At 33.8% G+C, this 24,642-nt stretch overlaps 1 protein-coding gene across 6 annotated transcripts; it reads right to left on the bottom strand.

Moving 5' to 3' along the window:
• Positions 1 to 297: 297 nt before the first annotated feature.
• eno1a (enolase 1a, (alpha)) lies at positions 298 to 21,910 on the bottom strand. 6 transcript variants are annotated; one of them, XM_087305254.1, is made up of 12 exons: positions 21,848 to 21,910; positions 19,637 to 19,731; positions 16,296 to 16,391; positions 15,013 to 15,367; positions 12,712 to 12,781; positions 12,426 to 12,559; positions 11,007 to 11,229; positions 6,960 to 7,157; positions 3,238 to 3,439; positions 3,038 to 3,146; positions 2,895 to 2,953; positions 298 to 764 (listed from the first exon to the last, which is right to left on the bottom strand). In XM_087305254.1, exons 5-12 carry the CDS (start codon positions 12,740 to 12,742, stop codon positions 701 to 703), a joined length of 1,020 nt encoding a protein of 339 aa, XP_087161380.1. In that variant the 5' UTR covers positions 12,743 to 12,781; positions 15,013 to 15,367; positions 16,296 to 16,391; positions 19,637 to 19,731; positions 21,848 to 21,910; the 3' UTR covers positions 298 to 700.
• Between the last annotated feature and the right edge of the window lie 2,732 nt (positions 21,911 to 24,642).

Below are 24,642 nucleotides of genomic sequence, written 5' to 3'. Positions count from 1 at the left end.
TTTTCTTCACTGGAGTGGAGTGCCTTCATTTGCAGAACCCATCAAATTATCTTGTGTGGTAAGGTATGAATCTAATTTACTCCTTGAACAACATTACGAAAGATTGTCCTAAACAAAACTCTAGCTAACAAATATAGCAAAGGGAGGATTCTGGTTTCTTTATTCAGGGTATTAGGCAACCAGCACAATATTTAAATGCAAATGTTTTTTATTTCAAATTCTAACCTTAAATATAAAGTTTATTTCAAATGTGTATAATATAAAAGTCAAAAAATAAACTTCAGCCACACATACATGTCCATTTCAATAGGTATAATTTATTTGTTATGCCACGCATATAGAACTAACACTTCTCAAAAGCAACACAACGCACATACTGACGCTGCACGTCGCAGCACATTAAATGGCTTGATCTCTGCTAAAATATTGAGTGGAGCACCAGAATCACTACAAATCACAAGAAACTAAACAAAGATCTCTCACACAACACAGAGACACGATTAAGGGACTGATGCTATTTGGATACCAAAGCACAGATGGAGATCTGGCAGTGTTCTGCGCCATACGCTATTGATCTGGACCTTTCGTTTCACTGCTTTTCCATCTAATCTCCATTCTACAGGATGTGGCTTTGCGTGGCGTTTATATGTGGGACAGTAAAGCAGGATGAACACGCCGAGACTCAGGACGGGTCAGTGCTTCAGATGGGTTTCCTGAAGTTCTTGCCAGCGAAGCGAGCCTTGTCTCCTAGCTCCTCCTCAATCCTGCAGATGAAAAACAGTCGGAATTTATTTTGGTATTACAGTGAGCTTGAACAACATGAATAGCATGGCCTATTTATTATAGATGAAATTATTTGTAAAATGAAACTACGCAAGAAAAAAGTAACAAAAAGGTCTGTTTGTTTTTTACTTTTTTTTCTCTTATGCAAACGCTGCATTTATTTAATCTATTTAATCTTTTTTAGTAATTTAGTAAATACAGCAATATATGTAACTTAAAACTATATTTAATGAAAATTATAATCAAAAATAACTATTTTAATATTTTTAGAATGTAAATTATTATTTGATGGCTGAATTTAAGTCTTCAGTTTCACATTATGCTTTAGAAATAGTTTAATATGCATAATATGATGATCAGCCGCTCAAGAAACATTATATTAATTCTTTTTATCAATTTTTTAGTGTAAAACTGTGAATAGAATGTTCCAAAGAACAGCTTTTGACAATTGTACATGTATTTAAAAAAAAGAAATTATGATAACTAATTCTACATAAAAAAACACAGAACATATATAGACATAAACTAGCAGGCAACTGCTGTAGGGACAAAAGCCAACACCTTTAGTTTTTATGTAAATTAAATCAGTTACCACATGCAAGATTCACCATATAAATTAACACATTTTTGGTTCAACAGGGCATATGCAGGAATCCTAAAGGTAATTTTAATACCTTTTAAAGACTTTTTACAGACCTTCTCAGAATATTTTAAGAGCTCATCGCCACTTCAAGTTCTAATCAGTATCAAACCTTTAACTTAATAAACAGTTGTAGTTGAATAAATCAATGGAGCACAACCATGCTCAGATAAGCTTGAAAGAAGCTTGAAGGAAACAAAGCTTGAAAGAATAAATTATGTTGTTGTTTTTAATCGACAGGCTTAAGCCACTGTTTAAACTCGTCTTTCTCCAACCAGGCACCCCGGCCCGAACCAATCGCATGGATCGATCACACCGTTGTTAGTATTAGGAGGAAAATAAATATATCTAGGCTTTTTTTGGAGTCAAACACTTTAAACAACTCTTGAACAAAATTTAAGACTTGATTAAGACTTTTTAATACCATTTAAGGGCCTTCATTTTCTCATAATTGATTTTATCAACTTTTAATACTTTAAGACCCCACAAACACCCTGTTCAAAATATGGTGAAAGCATCTTTTATATATATATACAGCAGTGGCGCAGTAGGTAGTGCTGTTGCCTCACAGCAAGAAGGTCGCTGAGTCGCTGGTTCGAGCCTCGGCTCAGTTGGCATTTCTGTGTGGAGTTTGCATGTTCTTCCTGCATTCGCGTGGGTTTTCTCCTGCTGCTCCGGTTTCCCCCACAATCCAAAGACATGCGGTACAGGTGAGCTGGGTAGGCTAAATTGTCCATAGTGTATTAGTGTATGTGTGTGTGGATGCTTCCCAGAGATGGGTTGTGGCTGGAAGGGCATCCGGTGCGTAAAAACTTGCTGGATAAGTTGGCGGTTCATTCCGCTGTGGCAACCCCGGATTAATAAAGGGACTAAGCCGACAAGAAAATGAATGAATGAATGTGTGTGTATATATATATATATATATTCAAATGATGAGCCTGTCATCATAAACTTTATTTTATTACTTTTTATTTATTATTACTTTATATTTATTTATTCATTTTCTTTTCAGCTTTTCTGCCATTTATTAATCTGGGGTCGCCACAGCGGAATGAACCGCCAACTTTTCCAGCATATGTTCTATGCAGCAGGTGCCCTTACAGCTGCAACCAATCACTGGTAAACAACCATACACACTCATTCACACACATACACTTCGGACAATTTAGCTTACCCAATTCACCTGTACTGCATGTCTTTGGACTGTAGGGGAAACCGGAGCACCCGGAGGAAACCCACGCAAACACGGGGAGAACATGCAAACTCTACACAGAAACGGTAACTGACAGGCCGGGGCTCGAACCAGCGACCTTCTTGCTGTGGGGCGATTGTGCTACCCACTGCGCCAACATGCTGCCCTTTTGTTTTATTTATTTAAAAAAAAATTCCATCAAATTTCATGCAGCGATTGATCAGAATCCAGTAGTTTAGAAGAGCCCATTTATAATGCTGCATGAAAGAAACAGCTCACCTCAGCAGCTGATTGTACTTGGCCAGACGCTCAGATCGGCAGGGAGCTCCAGTCTTAATCTGAAAAGGAAAAACAACACAGTTTTACTTTGTCACCCCCTACTGGCCAACCACTGACAAGACGACACTTGACAATCTATGTACCTGGCCAGTGCAGAGTCCGACTACAAGGTCAGCAATGAAGGTGTCCTCTGTCTCTCCAGAACGGTGACTGACCATCACACCCCATCCATTAGTCTGGGCCATCTTACAGCTGAACGAAGGCAGATAAAAGCAACAGTGCATCACAAACACAGGCAAGTTAAGCACTTGTATAGAAAACTGTCCACAGCAGAATGACTCACGCCTGCAGGGACTCGGTGACCGAGCCGATCTGGTTGACCTTTAACAGCAGGCAGTTGCAGGCCTTATCAGACACGGCTTTAGCGATGCGCTTGGGGTTGGTCACTGTGAGGTCATCACCCACCACCTGGATGTTAGTGGTGGCGGTGAAGTTGGTCCAGGCCTCCCAGTCATCCTGGTCAAATGGATCCTCAATGGAGACCACTGAAAAGCAAAGGATAAAATTTTTGTCAGATCATAGAAATTAGTATAATATATTGTATTTTGTTATATAATGTACAGTTATATAGACAAGAGGTTCTCAAACTGTGGTACATGTACCACAAATGGTACATAGGCTTCCTTCTAGTGGTACGCAGAGGAATCGCTGAATAATTAAACAAAAAAAAAATGAACACACTTTCTCTACCGTTTGACGCGCATGATAACAACGTTGGGATCAGGAAATTGATTTTATTAGGCTAAACTTCTTATTTTATTTTTATTTTTGTAATATTTGTTATGTATTCTATCATTTGGGGTTATTTTCCTTCCCATATTTGTAACGGTTGTTTTTATATCCCAATGTTGACAGGTATAGTTTAATCACTTGCTTCTCTGACACACATAGCCTAACGAGCAGTAAGCAGATCTAATTTCTAATTTAAATATGTAAATCCAACTCATATAATTAAAATACAAGATTTAAAAAAGATAAAAAAGATTTTTAGATTTAAAAAATATACAAAAGTCATACATGCATGCAACATATATTTCAAAATGTATCAAACAGAGTTATATATGAATATTATGACATACGGTCCAAGAAACATTCGCAGGTTTTGATGAATAGGCTACTTTATGATAATACTTTACATTTAAATACAGCAGTTTTCTTTTAAAAACTTTAAGAAAAGTGACATTTTTAATTAACTTTTAAAATCACATTTTAATTTAAAAGTTGATGTTTTATTTATCTTTTTTTCCCCTTTAAGTGTTTTTGTTCAAACTATTTATTATGCTTAAAGTGGTTGACAATAATAAATATTCATAATAAGAAGAATTAATCTGCCACGTTTGTGAACTGTGCAGAGCTGTAGCCGCTTAATTAGGCCTACTATGCATTTCAATACCAGTCATTATGGTAATACTTGGAGAAACAATTTCTTCTGAGGTGGTACTTGGCGAAAAAAGTTTGAGAACCACTGATATGGACCATTTCAATGTGGTCATGTCACTGGCCCATAAACAGTTCCTGCTTGTTATCAAACTATTTCCTAACTGGAGCAAGAGGCAATTCAATCATAACTTAATGTTAAAACAGCTATTATTATGACATTATTTATCCATATGTGACTCTTTTTAGATTCTCGGAAGCTAGAGAATTAAAAAATGTAAAACAGGAAATACGTTGAGACCATTGTTTTTGTTTACACCTATCAAAATGGTCTTTATTGGTATAAATTTATAAATTTAAGATATAAATAAGTAAATAAGTGTAAGTCTAATTAGCATGTAACTGATGCAAATAGCCTCGGCTGGGTCAGTTGGCATTTTTGTATGGAGTTTGCATGTTCTCCCTGCGTTCGCATGGGTTTCCTCTGGGTGCTCCGGTTTCCCCATAGTCCAAATACATGCGGTACAGGTAAATTGGGTAGGCTAAATTGTCTGTAGTGTATGTGTGTGTGCAAATGAGTGAGGGTTTCCCAGTGATGGGTTGTGGCTGGAAGGGTATCCGCTGCGTAAAACTAAAAATGCTGGATAAGTTGGCGGTTGATTTAATTTTAAAAATTGGACTAAGCTGAAAAGAAAATCAATGAATGAGTGAATGAATGATACAAATAGCATTATTTACTATTTACACCAAGTACAGTACACTGAACATTCAGATTTATACTTGGTAGAAAGGTAGGCAGATACTGTATTTGCACCTGAGTATTAAGAATACATTATAAAAAAATACAATATTGAGTGTAAATGAAAATATTTATGAAATGAATGGTGGCTTTTTGGGTCAATAAAGCCTTCACTGCTACATCAATCTCTGATCATAGATCATTTCTTTTTTAAAAACCCATTAAACAAGTTATTACACACTTTGCAACAATGTTTAAAAAGCGGGGGTTTATGGGATTTACATATTGATTTTTTAAATGAAAGGATGCATCAAAGACACCGTAGAACAGTAACACTGAATCAAAATGTTTAGGAGTTCAAATTTCAGCCCCATGGTGTTGAATGGACCTTCAGATATCACTCCAATAGGCTAATGTCCAGCTAGGGCTGAATATCAAATTAAGAGTTCTTTCTAAATTTAGTTATTCAAGTCATCTGGTGAAATAATTATATTCATATCGCAATAAATATTGCAGAAAAACGAAATATCGCAATGTCAGATTTTTTCCAATATTGTGCAGCCCTATTTCTAGGTCAAGACAACATTGAAACAATGGGTTTTGTGAATATGTTTTGAGGTTTCTTTGATAAATAAAAACATGAAAAAACTAAATACAAATAAATTAAAATATATACATAATTTTGAAAAAAGATCTTTCTGCCCACAAAATTTTCAACCCTGAATAAAATGGCTTTTTTATTATTATGTTACAGGTAATGCACAAAGTTCATTTAAAAATAGTCATGTTTATTTATATGCATCTACTGTAAGTACCCAGGGAAGTGTTGACTGGCCTCTAGAGCCTCTCACCACACAGCAGGGTCTGTTTCATTCACTGCTGGATCTCATCAAAGACCTGTGTCTTTTTTTAGCAGACCTAAAGATACCAGACACACATGCTGGAAGAATTTGGTTTGGGCAAACACACTGAGATAAGTCAGGCTTGTTTTTAGTAAACTGAAGTTTAATATGCACTGATGCACTAAGATTCTTATACAACAAAGGAGATTTTTATGTGGTTAATGTTTTTCTAATTTTGACAATAACTTACAGTTGAAATCGAAATGATTAGCTCTCCTGTGAATTAGTTTTTCTTATTTAAATATTTCCTAAACGATGTTTAACAGAGCAAGATTTTTATTTATTTATTTATTTTTTAACAGTATTTCCTATACTATTTTTTTCTTCTGGAGAAAGTCTGTTTTATTTCAGTTAGAATAAAAGCAGTTTTTAATTTTTTCTAAAACATTGTAAGTCAATATTTTGCTATATTTTTTCTACAGAACAAACCATTGCTATACAATGATTTGCTTAATTACCCTAGCAGACCTAAAGATACCAGACACACATGCTGGAAGAATTTGGTTTGGGCAAACACAAACCAAAATGATTTGCCTGAATTTTTTCTAAAACATTTTAAGTCAATATTTTGCTATATTTTTTCTACAGAACAAACCATTGCTATACAATGATTTGCTTAATTACCCTAGCAGACCTAAAGATACCAGACACACATGCTGGAAGAATTTGGTTTGGGCAAACACAAACCAAAATGATTTGCCTGAATTTTTTCTAAAACATTTTAAGTCAATATTTTGCTATATTTTTTCTATAGAACAAACCATTGCTATACAATGATTTGCTTAATTACCCTAACTTGCTTAATTAACCCAATTAACCCAGTTAAGCCTTTAAATTGCACTTTAATCATTTTTACTGTATATAACATTGCTACTTGTTTGCTCTGACATCTTATCTACATGAAGCAGTCGTTGCCGACCTGCCGAGAATCATATTAAAAGGATCACACACGAAAACACAGTAACACTGAAGATCAGGGCTACTGACCAGGATAATCCTTGACAAAGCTCTTGTAGAGGTCAGCCAGCTTGTCAGGGCTGATGTAACGGCTGGGGTCATCAGGTGATTTGAAGTCCAGGTCGTATTTGCCACCCTTGTAGAACTCAGAGGCGGCCACATCCATGCCGATCACAATCTTGTCGGTGTAGCCGGCTTTGCTGATGGCATTCTTCAGCAGCTCCAGAGCTGAAATAGATAAAGAGTTGCTAAGCTTTTTGTGTTTGTCTTCTGAAATGCACTGACTAAAGTAATGCAATGAACATCTAGCATGCAAAACACGTCGGTTCATCATACATTTGCATTTGTTGAAGACTATATTTGTGCATTTTACAACACATACAGTGCTATTTTCTAGGGATGCATGATAGATCGGTGGCCATATTGATATCGGCAGATAAATGATTTTTTATGTTATCATTATCGGTTCCATAACAAAATTAGATAAGATATCTTCTGACCCGCATAACATGCTACCTGGCTGATACTTTTATTATTTTACTGGTATTTTGATTTTGTTAAATTTTCAATGACTTGCTTGTTTTATTTATGCCTTTTTTTTTTGTCAGTCCGTATATTTTATTTACAAAAATGAAAGTTGGTCATAGAAAAGAATAGCTGATTAATAAGGTCTTGAGATCAGATCAAACTTTTCTGAATGTAAGGCTTTAAAATAAAATCAGTCATTCGACCTAGATGTTTGCAAACATGCAGAAAATATATTTATCGGCCAATGTATCGGCTTCCAAATCTAACAACCCAACGGTTATCGGTATTGGTTAAAAATGTCATTTTGGTGCATTCCTACTTTTTTCAGTTAAATTAGCTCGATCTTTTAAATCAATGTTTATAGGGAATACTGCTATAACTCATGTTTTATGCTCAACTTATACCTTATGCTTTATACTTAAAATTTCTGTATTTTCATTTCATTTCCAAAGTGAAAACTGTTATATACAGTTTTGTTTTTGTAATTTATGGCTTTGGGCATTTCACATAATTTGTGAATGATTTTATAAAATGAAACTTATCGATCAACAACCTGCAGTATCAATGTTTTAATAGTATTTATTAATGTGTAATTTATTTGCCTGAATTAATTTTCTAATATGCACCAGGACTGGAACTCAAAAGGTTATCGAAATATTTTATTTTGTCATTTCATTTTCTTTTCGGCTTAGTCCCTTTATTAATCCGGGGTCGCCATAGTGGAATGAACCGCCAATTTATCCAGCACGTTTTTATGCAGCACCTTTTATTTCACTTATTCATTCATTCATTTTCTGGTCGGCTTAGTCCCTTTATTAATCCGGGGTCGCCACAGCGGAATGTACCGCCAACTTATCCAGCAGGTTTTCACGCAGCGGATGCCCTTCCAGCCACAACCCAACTCTGGGAATTATTTCACTTATTGAAATACATATACACTTTTTAAATGATCTCTTTTCCTTCACTATTTAATTTTAAATGGCCATGTTATCTGATGAAGGCCATTTTAAATGTACACATAATTCATGTAATATATGTTATGTCTATAATATAGCAGAAAACGAAGTCATCACAAAATACCCAAAACAAATTATTAATATTTTCCACAGCTATACAGTGTATCTACATTTATAGTATAGTATAGTATAGTATAGTATAGTATAGTACATCTATATTAATGAAATTACAAATGATGAGTTAATGCACTGATTTGCACTTTATTTAAACTTAAAGGGATAGTTCACCCAAAAATAAACTCCTCCACATGTGGTTCTAACCCTTTATGAATTTCTTTTTTTTCACTGAACACAAAATAATATAATTTGAAAAGAAATTAGACACTGGTAGGCCTTGACAATCATCAAAATGGAAAAATACTACAGAGGTCAATGTATATCGGTTTCTAGATTTTTTCTAAATATAACATTTTCATACAAACATATTTCAACTCAAATATGTTTAAACAAGTGGAAAGTCAGTAAATGATAATAGAACCGTCATATTTGGGTGAACTGTCCCCTTAAAGGCTACGACTGAAATGTACCTAAAGGTTCAATGCTTATTACACAAGCTTTTAACCTTCAGCCACATTTGAATTCCTGTCTAATGTTTATAGAATAAACATTAATACATCAAATAATATGAGTAAATAAAAGAAATAAATATTTAAACATTCACAGAGCCAGTAAATCAACTAGATGTGAGCAACTCTGCAACATATCTCTCTCTTAAATGGGCAGATGTTATGACTGATTCACAGGCAGTACAGAGGTCATGAGCATTCCCAGAATTCCCCAGAGGGAGAGCCACAGCTGCAGAAATCCACTAGCTTCAATTCAATTACACCTCTGGGCCAGATCTTAAAATGAAAACCAGTGTTTGTTTGATGGAAATCAATTAGTTTTGAAGGAAGAAACCAGCTTAAGTAATGATTAAACTGGTTCAAGTGGTCATGTTTGTAAACTCAATAATCAATAATATCTGAATCTCCTTGAGATATTTCAAGTGTTGCGTACTATCTGCTTATTTATGTTATATGGTAAACCATTACTTGATAGCTTATTTGGCAGCTCAAAGGATTATTTGATACTAAATGCATGTCACCTCTTAGCTAGTTTACATTTAATTCTCCAATATAGGACGTTCTGTTTGAAATACAGCTGAATTTACAGCAATACACACTTACTGTAGTATAAACACTTTTAGATCTATTCCACAAAACCTGACATTTAATAGGTATCCACTACCAGTCAAAAGTTAAATTAAACTCTTCTGCTCGCCAAGCCTACAAAGTAAAGCAAACAAAAAAGCTTTTTATTTTACTTTGAATTTTTTTACCATTATAATTTACTCTTGTGATTTCACAGTAGATTTTTGTCATCATTATTCTAGTCACAATATCCTTCAGAAATCATTCTAATATTGTGATTTGCTGTTCAAGAAAATGAGGGTCGTCATTACTATTATTATCAAAAATAGATGTTTTAACAGTTGTGTATTTTTGTTCAGGATTCTTTGATGGTTGTAAAGATCTAAAGGTCAGAATATTTCTGAATAAATAACATTATGCAGCGCATTATACCATTCAAAACCTTGGAGGCAGTGTCTTTTTTTTTCTTTGGTAACGAAATCATAAATAATAATAATTTAGCGTGGATGCTTTAAACGGAACAAATGTGACGATAAAGACATTTATAATGTTGCAAATGATTTCAATTTCAGATAACTGCTATTTTACTAATCTCTCTTCATGAAAGAACACAAAAAATTTAATTATATTAAGCCATTTTTAACAATAATGCTTTTTAAGCAACAAATCACGGTAATAAGAACATTTTAAAATATATTTAAATACAAAACATTTCAAATGTGTTTACATTTGTACACTATACTAGTTTATTTGTCTATATAAACATTTTTTTGTGGTTTTATTCTATATACATTCACGTTGTATTATTTGAGAAATATATGTTGTATAACATGCATCATCTTTTTATCATTTTTTCCATTAAGTTTTTCTTCTTTTTTCCCTTCTCTCAATACTGAATCAATGATTGTTGAGTTCAATATATTATATTAGTAGTGTTTAGATATTCTAACGAGTCATGAGACCATAGTATTCAAATGAAACTCCAGACGCACCTGATCCCTGTTACCTTGATGAAGGTTGTTTGCCGTAATGCGTAGGCGCAGTTTAAAAGAATAGCCATGTCAATTAAGGCTTTTTTATATTTTTCCACATTTTTGGAGTGCCTTAAACTGATTTTTGCTGTTTACTCTGATGAGTCCCTTACCCAAAGAGCACTAACACATTATTTAAGATACCCCTGAGCACAATTTGTTTGATTTTGGATTTTTATTCAAATTCATATTTGATATTTCCAAAAATTTTGTTTTTGTTGTGTTGTGGATTAAATCAATATAGGCTTGGCTAGAAGAAGGGGCTTTTTCCTTCTTCTTCAAAATGATTTTTTTTTTAAACTTGCCACTTTTTTTTTTAACTTCTATTTTACTGGTAGACTAACTTCCCTCCTACATGCTCTCACTCACCTTCTTTGTTCTCAAGGATGTTGGGGGCGAAACCGCCTTCATCGCCCACATTGGTGGCATCTTTGCCGTACTTCTCCTTGATGACATTCTTCAGGTTGTGATAGACTTCAGCACCGATGCGCATGGCCTCTTTAAAGTTGCTGGCACCGACGGGCAGGATCATGAACTCCTGCATGGCCAGCTTGTTGCCGGCATGAGAGCCGCCGTTGATAACGTTGAAGGCCTTTGAAAACAGACAGTCTATTAACAGTGTGTCGGAGATCATTGCAGAAAAGAACAAAAAGCAGTCCCTGATGCAGAAAACATCAAAACGCAAAAGACTAATCCACTTACGTTTCCCTCAAGATTTTCTATTAGGTTTTTATAATGGGTGTTTTTTTTTTATTTGAGAATAAAATAAGGTGTCGATGATAGGTTTTTTAAGCATAATCTCCATACACCATGTTGCATATACCACAAACTCTCTTTTCTAGCTACTTGTTAGAAACATAAATACTTAAATTAGTATTTTTAATATGGCCATTCATATTGTAAATCAAAACATGCTAGTATCAACAGAAAACTAAAACCTTGTAATAGAAGTGTATAATATTTGTTGGACTTTAAAAGATATGGAATATTACAGTAATTTTGGAATAAAATAGCATTATATAATGAAAAAAAAACAAAGAATAAAGTAAAATAAGTTCTATTCATATTTATGAATATTTAACAGATGAAATGTTCTTACTAACTCCATCTTATTCACTCACATGACTATTTAGGAGTAAAAAACACATCTATAATTATAGGATATGCATCTATGAATTCATCTCCTTTAAAAATGAGACATTGAGCATATATTCTAATAGGTATGAGGCTTAGGATGTGCTTATGAGTTCACGTAAACCACTATAAAGTACTTGATCACACTTTACAATAAGGGTTCATCAGTTATAGCATTTACTATCATGAACTAATGATACACCTGCAGTACATACAGCATTTATCAAGTTTACATTAATACATTTTTAACATCTAAATTAATGCTTGTTAACATTAGTAAATTGACTGTGAGTTAACATAAATGAACACTTGAATTGTCATTAATTAACATGAATGTATTCTGTAATAAATGTATTGTTTATTGTTTGCTGATGTGAGCAAATGCATTAACTAACATTCACTAATACAGCCTTATTGTTAAGTGTATTGATTGGGTGTATTGGATCATACTCCTTTCCTGCAGCTGCTTACTCTGTGTCCACAATATATCATGTGCATTTGGTCTATAGAAATGCTTTGGTCTCTACACTATGCAGTGTGCGGACCCCAATTAATTTATAATGAGATTTATTGTTGTTTAGTTTCATCATCGATTAGCTGTTGCAGTCCTTTAAATGTATAGTAGAAAGTTTGATCATTATTCAGGGCACGTACAGGCACTGGGAGAATGACTTCAGGGTTGCCAGCGAGGTCTGCGATGTGGCGGTAAAGGGGGACGCCCTTCTCTGCAGCACCAGCCTTGCACACAGCCAGGGAAACGCCCAGGATGGCATTAGCACCAAACTTTGCTGTAAATTCAAATAAGTGCATTTATTCACTTAACGAACACATAAATCACAGTCTTTATAAACGAGCACTAAGAGCAGTAATGAATTACACTTTTAAACCGAATAAGAATTTGTAACTATAATGAATCACTTCATCATGTTAATAAGCTTACACTTGTTGTCTGTGCCATCCATATCGAGCATCAGCTTATCAATCTTCTCCTGTTCCAAGACTGACACGTTCTGTTCAAGCACAAGAGATTTATTACTCACGATATCCATCATTTGTTAAGAAGCATAACACAAACTTCATTTAGTATATGCAACATAACGGCATTCACAGCATTGTGGGATTAGAGAGGGGCTTTATTTTTATAACAGTCGGCTAAATGCTAATAAATCACCCAAATGTTAGTTAATGCCCACAACAAGACACTTACCACTTCAAATAATGATCCTTAAAAGGTGCACTGAGCCAATTTTAATTAAAACAAACATATTTTGGAAAAAAAAAAAAAAAAAACACACGCTCATAACCCGACAAGATCTAGCCACTTTTTGCAATCCCCGCAGTAAATACGAGAAACATCCCTGACATGCTGATTGGCAGCAATTGCTTTTCAAATTTTAAGAGTCAGTTTCCTCATGTTGTCTCCTGAGACCTTCGTTCATGACCTTCAGAACACGAATTAGGATATTTTAGATACAAACTGAGAGCTCTCTGATCCTCTATGGACAGAAATGATCCAGAGACATTCACAGCAAGATTATTATAGTTTTACAATTTTTTATTTGCTGTAAAATGTTTAGTTTTATTATGTTTTGATTAATTGTTTTGTTAGATTTAATTTGTGATTTCTATTTAGTTCGTATACATTTAGTTTTAGTAAATCTAGTTAAACATAGTAAACAAGACCCATCCAGTGTTGACCAAAGGGACACTATAAATTAGAATTTTATTTCAGTTAACAAATATGTGTTTCGGCCAATAGATTTAGTCTTAAGGCTCGTACACGACGGGACGCTTTTCATTTGCGTTTGTAATCAGCGTTTTTCCGAGACGTTTTTCCGGATTCAAACCCAAGCAATTTTCACTGGTGTTGAGCAGAAGAGTACGCAAAATCACTCCTTGACGTTAGATTGTGCTACAGAACTTTAAGCTTCTGACACCCGCTTGTAACACAGAAGAAGACAGAAAGTTGACACGCTTGTTAAAGTTACTGGTGATTCGAACAAGTCTTTCTGAGCATCTTTTTCAATGTGCGCTCGCATTGACAGTTTTGCGCTTGTGCGTCTCCAAGTGCTGTTTACTGTAACTTCAGCAGCTCCGTGCACGTGAACAAAAGTGCTAATTTGATTGGTGGAGAAGGCTTTGACACGGCGCGGCAAAACAAAAAAACGAGCATAAGCCGTTTCTTAAAAAAATACGCTTTTACACCTGCCGTTTTGCGCGTTGGTATGCACAATCACAATCGACAAAAAACGCAAGCAAAAAGCGCCCCGGTGAGCACAGCCCTTTAGTTTGGATTGACTAAAATAACCTTGCTTTACTGACCTTATTATTTGGCTCGAGAGCCTCGATCTCATTCACTTTCACTATAATATTTTTAAATTATATTCTTCTTTTTATGTATTGTTATGAACACTATTATTTGTTTAGCAAGTAGTTTGACCATTTTCTGTCGTTTATTATTCGCAGTCACTTCATCCATAGGTGCCGGAATTGGAGGTTCTAAAACAAAACCTCTAAAACTAGCGCACTTCCGCAATGCCAAATAAGGTCAATAGTGAAGAAAAGTAACCAAAAAAAAAAACATTGTCAAAACATTTCATGCGACTTCAGTGGTTTAAATGTAATCAAGTTCCAAGTACACTTTTTGTGGCAAAACAAACAAACAAAACAGTAAAACAACTTTTTGTTTGCCAATATCTTCTGTGTTAGATCAGGGAGTATGTTTACTACAGCAATTCAGTTCTTGCGTGTCATGCTGCTGACTCTAACAGCAAATACACTGTATTTCCTGTAGTAAATGCATTGCACACCCTGACCTGATGAGAAAGAAAAGACAAAAGAGAACAAATTAATTTTTACAGGTTATTTTTCAGAGCAGAAAGTGCTTTTAAAGCATCATATAATTACAATAAAAGCACAAAAGTCACATGGTATGTTTTTTGGTTCCTTATCTGGACTTTAAATGTCTCAGGAGTATTGGTATAAATGTCTCTATGGAGAATAAGAGAGCTTTCGGGTTTCATCTAAAATATCTTAATTTATGTTCTGACGATAAACGACAATCCCAGGGCATCTGAATGACATTAATTAATAAGATAATTGTACATTTTTGGATGAACTAACTAAACCTTTCATTCTCAAATAATTCTACAGTGCTTCTCTTGCATATTACGAATAACCACAGATCACGAATAAGCAACAGTATGCATTAACATGTTAGTTAAAGAACAAATATTCCTACCTGGCTAACCAGACCAGGTGCAATTGTTTTATTGATATGCTCAACAGCTTTTGAGACACCTGCAGGGACACAAGCAGACCATCACTGATCCAGGCCAAGTAGTGAATGAACATGCAGAGCAGACACAAGTAGATGATCACAGAGCAGGTAGGAGCTGTATTGGACATCTGTGATCATCTATTAACACCTGCCGTTGTTAGTCGTCAAAGCAAACCCAAAAAGGCTCATGCCGCTTCTGTGCTATTTCAAAAAGGGGGTTAAGTTACTCACTTCAGTTAATACACACTCTAATTTACCTGATTACACAAAGCAGGGGCCAAGAACTCATTTACATATTTAACAGCTCTTTTCACCCCTGACAGAGGAGAAAAGAGGGCAAAAGAAACAGAGGATGAGACGAGAAAAGGAAAATGTTGGAGAGCAGATGGATAAATGTTTGGAAAAAAAAAAACTGTAAAAGGAAAGTATTAAAAAGAAACGAATCAATGTAAACAAACAAATAAATAAATAAATAACAGTACATTCAGGATTTTCCTTTATGACATGAAATACAAATACAAATCAAACATTTAATACCTATTTTTTTAAGATTTATTTTTTGCCTTTTTGTCTTTATTAGATAGGACAGTAATGAGACAGGAAATTAAGTGGGAGAGAGAGAGAGAAGGGGGTAGAGTTGGGAAATGTTCGTGAGCGGGGATTCGAACTCGGGACACCCTGATGTGCAACTGTACCTAATGTCAGCTGTTAACCACTAGGCTATAGAACCAACATCATTTATTACCATTTTAATATTTATTATTATTCACACCATTAATTTTTTTTTCTAAATAAAATGAATTTAAATGTAACATTTCTATACGTGTCAAAGCAAAGTCATTACTTCAGTCTTCAGTGTCATTACTTCATTATAACAAATCTGAAATAATTTGATGGTCAACACGCATTTTTATTATTACTATTATTACTATAATTATTTAAAGTAAAAGAAGTTTGTACTGCTAAATATAATTTAATTCATTCAATCCAGATTATTTTCTAAACAAAACTTCTAAAGAAGAAATAGGATTCTGGACATTATCAATTTACAATTTTTATAACAAGTTAATAAATAGTTTTGTCAAGCCATAATGCTCAAAAACATTTCAACCATCTTTATACAAAAATATAAAGTTACAAACACATATAAAACAAAGTAGATATAGTTAGAACTTAAGCTACAAATCAAAAGACTTATAATTAGATAACGATATTTTAAATCTACAAATATCTTATATACAAACCTTTGCCCAGATAGCGTGTCTTGTCATTGTCACGAAGTTCAAGGGCTTCATAGATACCAGTGGAGGCACCACTGGGCACTGCAGCTCTGAAGAGACCTGTTGAACAATAAAATAATAAATATATTCCATACTTATTTCATTTTGATTTTCTTTTCAAATAAATCTGTCTCTAAAATTCCCCACCAGAATCCTAAGGTGATCGACCATATAAGGAATGGCAGGACATAATTACCACAATGAGGATTATTCGGTAACACTTTAGTTTGGGTCACAATTCATGCCAATTACTACTGAATTATTACCCATCTATTATTAAGATATTAACTGTTCAATAGGAGTTATAATGCCTGATCTTATTCTGCATCCATAATCCCACCCACAACCTAAACTCAACTTCTACCATACTAATTATTAATGAGCAGTTAATTCAGTTTATTAAGCTAGTAGTGTTAGTTAATGGTTTGTTAACATCATGGCTTGTGATCTAAAACTACTGATTATTCTTCAATTTATGGTCTCTGATAGCATTAAAGAAAAACAAAATGAATTGATTAAATAAACTACTTATAAGCAGGAAGTCTATTCTCGATCACTTAAACTCAACATGGAAACTGATGTCAAGGGGGGTTTCCTCTTATTATGTAACCGACTAAGAAGGGGAAAAAAAAGAGAGACACCCCTGATTGAGGCTGGTACACGTGCATTACAGGATGGCACATTTCAACTCCAAGTGTGGCAAATCTGCACATGCATATTCAATCAGCCTGGCTCACTGAACATAAGTCGATTGCCAGAGCGTACAGATGAAAATGGATTTAAAGCTTAACCAAAAGCCCATCTTTTATTACAAAGCGAGTCTGTGCCTAAACCATTCAATTTCACCAAGCAAAGAAGAACACCCAAATCTACAAAATGAGTTCAATAAAGCCTAGTTTTGTTCCATGTGATATCATCTGGTTTAAAAGGGTAGTTCACCCCAAAAAATATCATTTATTAAATTTAAGCTTCTTTGTAAAGCATTTTTGACAATAATTATTGTTTCTTTCTATGACTGAACAATGTAGTTTGAGCATCGATATCATGATGTGTGCATCTCCAATAGTCACATCGCAGGATGAAATAATTTATTAAAGGATAAAACTATAGATATTTTCAGATAATATTATTTTTGAAATATTTATACAATGATGACCATGTTATTTTGCATTTTATTGTTCAATTTCTGTACTTAAATTCAGTTAGCCTGCCCAGAAAACCATAAGGCACTGTTTATTTATTTTTCATGTAATTGTAATTTGTTATCATTTATGCAGATGCACCACATTGAAAAATACCAACTGATCATCCCATTTGATCTATAAATATAATAAAGCGATTCAAATCATATGGTGAAATTATATTAATATCGCAATATTTATTGTGGCAAAACAAAATAATGTGAGAGTTTTCAAATATTTTTCCAATATATTCCTCACCCTTGAATTGCTTTTAACTACTTAAGAGTGTTTTTATTTTTTTTTCTCATTATTATAATGCGAAAAGTAAAAATATACAGAAAATGGGAAAAAAAAAACATACTGAAAAAAGAAAACAACAAAACAGAAGGAGAATACACAACACATATTAAAGATAAATAAATAAATAAATAATATAATTTACTAATTTCAGTTGTTTTGTAAAAGAATGAAGTATAGTTTTAAAGTAATACTGCATCTCAGTAAGCAAAATATAAAAAAGTTTTTGTAAAGGTTCTGTTTTGAAATTAACAAAACCAAACTACTTTGAGTTGGTTTTAGTTTTGTACTGTGTTTTTGTATTGTTTGTACTGTTTTGTACACAAAAGATACATTTTCTATTTTTAATATATCTTCTTTTATGTTTAACAGGAAAAAACACCCAAAATACTCCAACTGGATTAGAAAAAGTCAAGGCTGAGATATTTGGGTGAATTCTCCTTTTAATATGCTGATCCAATCATCATAACAGTAAATGTCAATGCAATTAGACAACTTCTTAGAAATTGTGCACTTAAACTCATCTGTATTTTTCCAGCCCAACTTAATAAAAACAAACCCTTTCAGCTGCGCTCAAATACACACAGACAGATTATATATGGGTGAGTGGTCTCCACTTGTTTTCATTTGGGACAGAAGGGAAAAGTACAGGAACGTAGGCAGAGGATGAGCATCCATTCTGCACATTAATTCTTATAAAAACCACCTTCATCTTTCAGACTGAAGTGTACAATAACCTGAAAGAGTATGCCAACTCCATCTCTCTTTTTAACACAATCTGGCAGGAGAGACACTCTACATATTTGTTCTCCTGCCAGCCTCAATCTTTCAAAATGATCATTCACCGAACATAATTAAGATTCTGGGAAATGTGTTAGAGGCCAGAAAACAGAGCATTGGAGTAAAAACAAGTTCTAACAGAAAGATTTATCTTGTTATGAGAGAGCAAAACATTAATATGAGGCAAACTGTTTGGATGTTTAGGGTTTGTACAATTTTGCATAAAAAAATCTGTAATAAAATCAGTAATATTGTAAGATATTATGACGTTTTAATATAGGATATGCATTTTAAAATAGCCAATATCTGTTTTATCACATCAAATTCATAAAACAGGTATGACAACTGAATTTGGTGCAGCCATAATACCAGTCACATGATCCTTCAGAAAACTATTTATTATGCAGAAGGTTGTTTAAATGACACTGCTTATGTGCTACTTAATAAATATATAAAAAAAAAACATTGTGTTTCTTTATAAATAGAAAGCACTAAATAAATTCTTTACTGTCGTTTTTTTTATTTACGCTTACTTAATAACATTAGTTTGACATCAAACTTAAACAGTATTATCATTACTGAACGTTTATGTGCAAAGCACCATACTGCAGCAGTGCAATGTAAGTGGTATGTATTACTCTGGCTATTTATAACCATCTACCACCCGATACGTCGACTCTGAGCTATTGGACACCATCATGAGGGTCTGAATAGGCAGAGTGCAGCTCAGAAGCAGCTCACCCATGTGGAACTGCCACAGCATTCAGACTATACGCCCCAATAACACTACACACAATGTCAATTACTGCCGCTTTGTATTGATGTTGAGCTTGTAATGGACTGTTCAACACTGGCGATGGACAAAGCTTTTTATCTGTAAAATGGTCTTATTTTATGTGTTTCCTCACATGTGCTCATGTTACAAAATAGATGAATCGATTAAACTTCTTGAAAGAATTGTCAGGCCAATATTGTGCATATGTTATTCTTTTTTTTAGGTAAATATTAAAGAAAGTGTAATCACCAATTATTTTTTACAGTACATACCTTTTTTGGTGTACAGATCAACCTCCACAGTGGGGTTTCCACGGGAGTCAAAGATTTCACGAGCGTGGATCTTCAGGATAGACATGTTGCAGTTTCTGAGTAGAAAAAAACATGGTAAAAACATAATGAATCAATAGAAATTAACACAAAATAACACAAATAAGGTTGAGATACACAATATATTAAACTGATTACCAAACTGGGCAATATTATAGATTTTATCATTTATCTGCATCAGCCAAAATTGAATATTAAATAGCAAAATTAGAGCTGAGCTTTCACATGTACTCTAGTCTTAATTAATATTTTTTTATATTATATTTAATATACTTTTTTATAATAATAATATATACTTTGTGTATATATTTAATATATTTATCTTTTAAAACAAACAATTTGATAATTTAATAATTTGATCTTTTAATGTTGTGATACCAAAAAACTAACTTTATAGTATTCATTATATTGTTACGCATGAAAATATAAGCCAAGACTAACAAAATTATCGATGTTTGAGATTGGGAGCTGACAAAGCCAAAATAACAAACAAAATTTTACTTTATTTTAAACTTCAACCTATCAAATATTTTATTCAAATAAAAGAAATGAAAATATGTTTTCTTGTTTGTTTTTTTTTTATCTTTTCGTTGAAATTTGTTTTAAACAATTTTTAATTTTAAGTATAAGAATGTATATTTCAGGCCTTGTGGTAATTTTCTCTATTATAAATATAAAAGTACTACAAAAATACCTTCTTTTTTTAGTATTTATTTATTTTTTGGTGACAAAAAATAATAAATGTAACGCAATATAATATAATATAGCCTAAAAATGTTACATTGATATACTTTAAGGTACATATTAGTCCCCAAAAAATACCCTTTGAAAAGGTACCGTCCCAGTTTGTACCTTTATTTCTGAAAGTGCAGGAAATGATTCAACTAATCCAAACTGAGTCAAAAATTAAGTAGGTACTCAAATATTTCACCATGTTACATCAGCACAGACTCTTTCATATGATTGGGAGTTTCAGTAAACTCATTCATAATGGGACTTAAAAGAAGTTTAAACTGAGTAATCCACTCCAATTTGACAGTCAACATGAGCAACAGGTACCTAAAGTTGAGAATAAACTTTAGAACTTGCAGGCAACCATATCCCCCTCAACAGCCAAGAAAAGCAGAGTCTTTCAACTGTCACCACCTGTTCATCTAAATGCAGCTGTACTGGACATTTGGGGGAAGATGACACTTAAATCCTTTCTTTGCAAAGGAAACTATTCTGAAATTCTCGTGCAATCAAATGACTCTTCTTTTATGTGGACAGACAAACATTAATATCTTAAAACCACATATTTTAAATGTTTCCGAATTTCCCACGAAAACCCTTTCTCTCATGGAGATCACAAGACTCATTTCCTCATCATCACCATTTCCTGCGCAGTCAACATGATGTGCTAACATATAAAACCACAAAAAACATCCACCTCGTTTGGACCAATGGAAAATTCTATAGCCTTAAATGTCTGTGGAAACTTCCCACTGGCCACAACACAGTGGGGTTGGGTCAGCTGAGACAGACAGTAACAAGTGAGCGGCCTCCAGTCTGCAGTGGCCAGAAAAATGTGTTGCTTTCAATTTTAAACAATCTGACAATGACAATAGCCTAATATTCAGCAAATAAACGTCAGTATTCAGTTGTAAACATCAGTATAAAAATAGGTGGGGTGGCAACACTAACATCTGTCACCTTGACAATCAACTATAATTCATTCAGACTAAAATAAACGTAAAAAAGAAACAAAAAATGTTACATGCCTTTCTAATATCTGATGTCAAGCTGACTCGTTTTAGTTTGCTTACAAAATTTATGATACTGGACCAGCTGTAACCCAATACGAATTACGTCCTTTTTGAATTAACGATGAAATAAATGTATTTTAGTCACGTAAAAAAGCTGTATTCCTTCCTAAAAATCATCTAACATTAGCGTGGCAGAAATGTTATAGTATTAAAATGAAGCAAATACTCCAAAATACAGGACGTCATCGCACGACAGCATCACCTTCATCACTTATTACATAACTCAGTCCAACATCATCCTCGCTCACGACCACTGATTTAGCACATTTAGCATTTTATTTTGTTTACGCCAGATGCTTCAAACTGCTAATTGGCAACAGCTAAAATAAGTACTCTGTGTTGACCTTACCTTATCTGGCCTAACCAGCGCAAGGGCAGTCGAGTGTGGACCGTGGTGCAGAGCAGAGAAGGCAGGAGGCTGTTGGACTCGTGCACTGTTAAGTGTGTAGGGTATCAGGAAGCTGTCAGAGCGAGCGCCGTTCTCGTGCTGTGATTGGTCGGTGTCTGGTCACGCGCTATGCTAATGAGCTTGCATGGCGAAAAGCACGTTTTCAACTGGCAGGACTCCGCCTTCGGTTAGGATGCGGAAATTTTAATTCATTGATTAAATGCGTTTATTTATTGTATTTGTAGTTGGTATAGGGATATACGCTTATGTTATAAGGGATGTTAGTAGGTAATGCCGGGTTTGGAGATTTGTGATTACAGCGTTTTGGTGTTTATCTAGTGGAAACTGGTGCATTGTGGAGTACGTGCAGAGCATCACCTCTACCAATGATGCGTCATAGTGAACGTGCACTTGAGTGAACAGAAAAACTGATTGGACTAGGCAGCTTTGGTGTCATCTCTTTTTAGCTCAGTTTCTTTTGTGAGTTATAAACTTGTGTTTGTTCGATTGCTTATTATTATTCGATTATTATTATTAAGTAGTGGTAGTAGTGGTTGTAGCAGTAAATGCGATGATGGCAATCTCTCAAAAACGTTTATTTATATGCTAGTGTTACTTAAATGATGCTAATATATATATATATATATATATATATATATATATATATATATATATATATATATATATATATATATATATATAAAACTATGATCTTTTTATTTTATTTAGTGCTTTTATATTTGTAAATAAAAGTTACATCCTCCTAAATGTTACATAGATGGTAACTTTCCTTTTCTTTATTGAGAATGTTATGGAGATGTGCACAATAAGCATTGTTATTTTTTCCCTCAGATTCTCGTTATGTATTCTTTCATTGTCATTATCGTGTCAAATGCACACTATGGAGCAGCAAGTGATGTTGTGCTGTTTCTAGCTTCCTCAATGGCAGCCTCCCGCACGGAATGACCTTCAAACACAAGAGATTACTAGTACGCCATCTTCTGGATGCTTACAGCTCAAACACCTCAAACGTTTTTATTTCTATCCTTTGCTATACAGTACATTCTTGGGTGCGTATGTGTTTATGTTGTACTGGTTATGAATGATATTTAAAAATTTTGTGTAAATTGCGTGAAATTGCATTTTGTATAAAGTGCATAATTGTCTGTGAGAATACTCTGAAAATGTTATGTAAAGAGCTACAAGAGAAATACTGCTAAAAGGAACTGAGCCATTAGAATTAGGGTTTTCAAGTCATTTATACTCACCAAGGTTGTATTTGATCAACAGTATAGTAAAACAGTGACATTTATTTTCTCCCCATGATTTTCCATTTTAAATTATTTTATTTATGTATTTATTAATTGAAATTTTTACATATGCAGGGACAGTCTTAACCAATAAGCGAGGTAAGCAGCTGCTAAGGGCCCTGGGGAATTAAGGGGCCCAGACCAATACCAGGAAGCCTATATTAATTATGTAGCTCTTTTATAATTTTTTTTATCATATGTTGTAAAATCTGTCTATAACCATTAAGATTTCAATGATGAGCACTGCATGTGAGCTTGTTAAGAGAGGGCCTATATAAAACATAATTTCCCAGTGAACAGTGACGGTTACCGATTCACAAAATGCAATTATTCCGTTCATATGAAAATGATAAAAAGAATAGTTTGATTGATCGGGAATTATATTTGATTTAATTTTATATTAAGATAATACAGCAGTTTTAAGTCACAGACATTGATCAATTCTAATCACAAATATGGCTAATAAACTGTATTGTTGGTTTGTGAACTTGCTTTTTTTAATTTGTGAATTTAATGTATTTAATTTTTCATTAAGAAAATAAAGGTTCCACTTTAAAAATATTTTAAACATGCCGTTTATTTACAAGGGGTGTCACAGCGTAGCACGCACGCCTCACAACAAGAAGGTCGCTGGTTCGAGCCTGGGCTAGGTCAGTTGGCATTTCTGTGTGGAGTTTGCATGTACTCCCCGTGTTCTTGTGGGTTTCCTCCGGGTGCTCTGGTTTCTCCCACAGTACAGGTGAATTGAATAAGCTAAATTGGCCGTAGTGTATGTGTGTGAATGCAAGAGTGTACAGTATTTGTGTTTCCCATACTTTGTTTTGGCTGGAAGGGCATCGGCTGCATAAAACATATGCTAGATAAGTTGGTGGTTTATTCCACTGTGACGACCCCAGATTAATAAAGGGACTAAGCCAAAAAGAAAATGAATGAATGAATGAGTTTATTTACAAAACAACAACAACAACAACAACAACAACAGCAGCAGCAAAAACAACAACAGCAACAACAAAGACCATACAGAGAAAGAGAATGATTTGAGTTTCAATGCTAGGGCCCCCTACCTGGAATTGTTTAGGGCCCCCAAATCACTAAGTCCGCCCCTGATTATATATTAATTATAATATTTATTAAACTGTAAAAAACATATGATCAATTCGACATGACATATGTTTTTACTTCAATGTAACATGTTAAAATTAATCATGTTCTAACTTAATTTTATAAGTTACATTGTAAGTCAGTTTAACTTAATATAAGTTCAATGGACTCAAGGGTAATTTGACTCAGCTTAAAAAAATAAGACAACCAGGATTGTTTTTACAGTGTGTGATTCAAATCTGCACTTTTTTGTGGATAAAAAATTTTTTTTTCAGGACTATTTGGCTAACTTAGTTAAAATGAATGTAGTTAATTATAATTGTTTAAGGTTAACTTAAACATTTT

The sequence above is a fragment of the Danio rerio genome, chromosome 23 (assembly GCF_052040795.2).
Source record: "Danio rerio strain M-AB ecotype USA chromosome 23, GRCz13ab, whole genome shotgun sequence".
NCBI lineage: Eukaryota > Metazoa > Chordata > Actinopteri > Cypriniformes > Danionidae > Danio > Danio rerio.
Note: the sequence above shows the minus strand (reverse complement) of the source record. Positions and strands in the feature narration are given on the sequence as shown.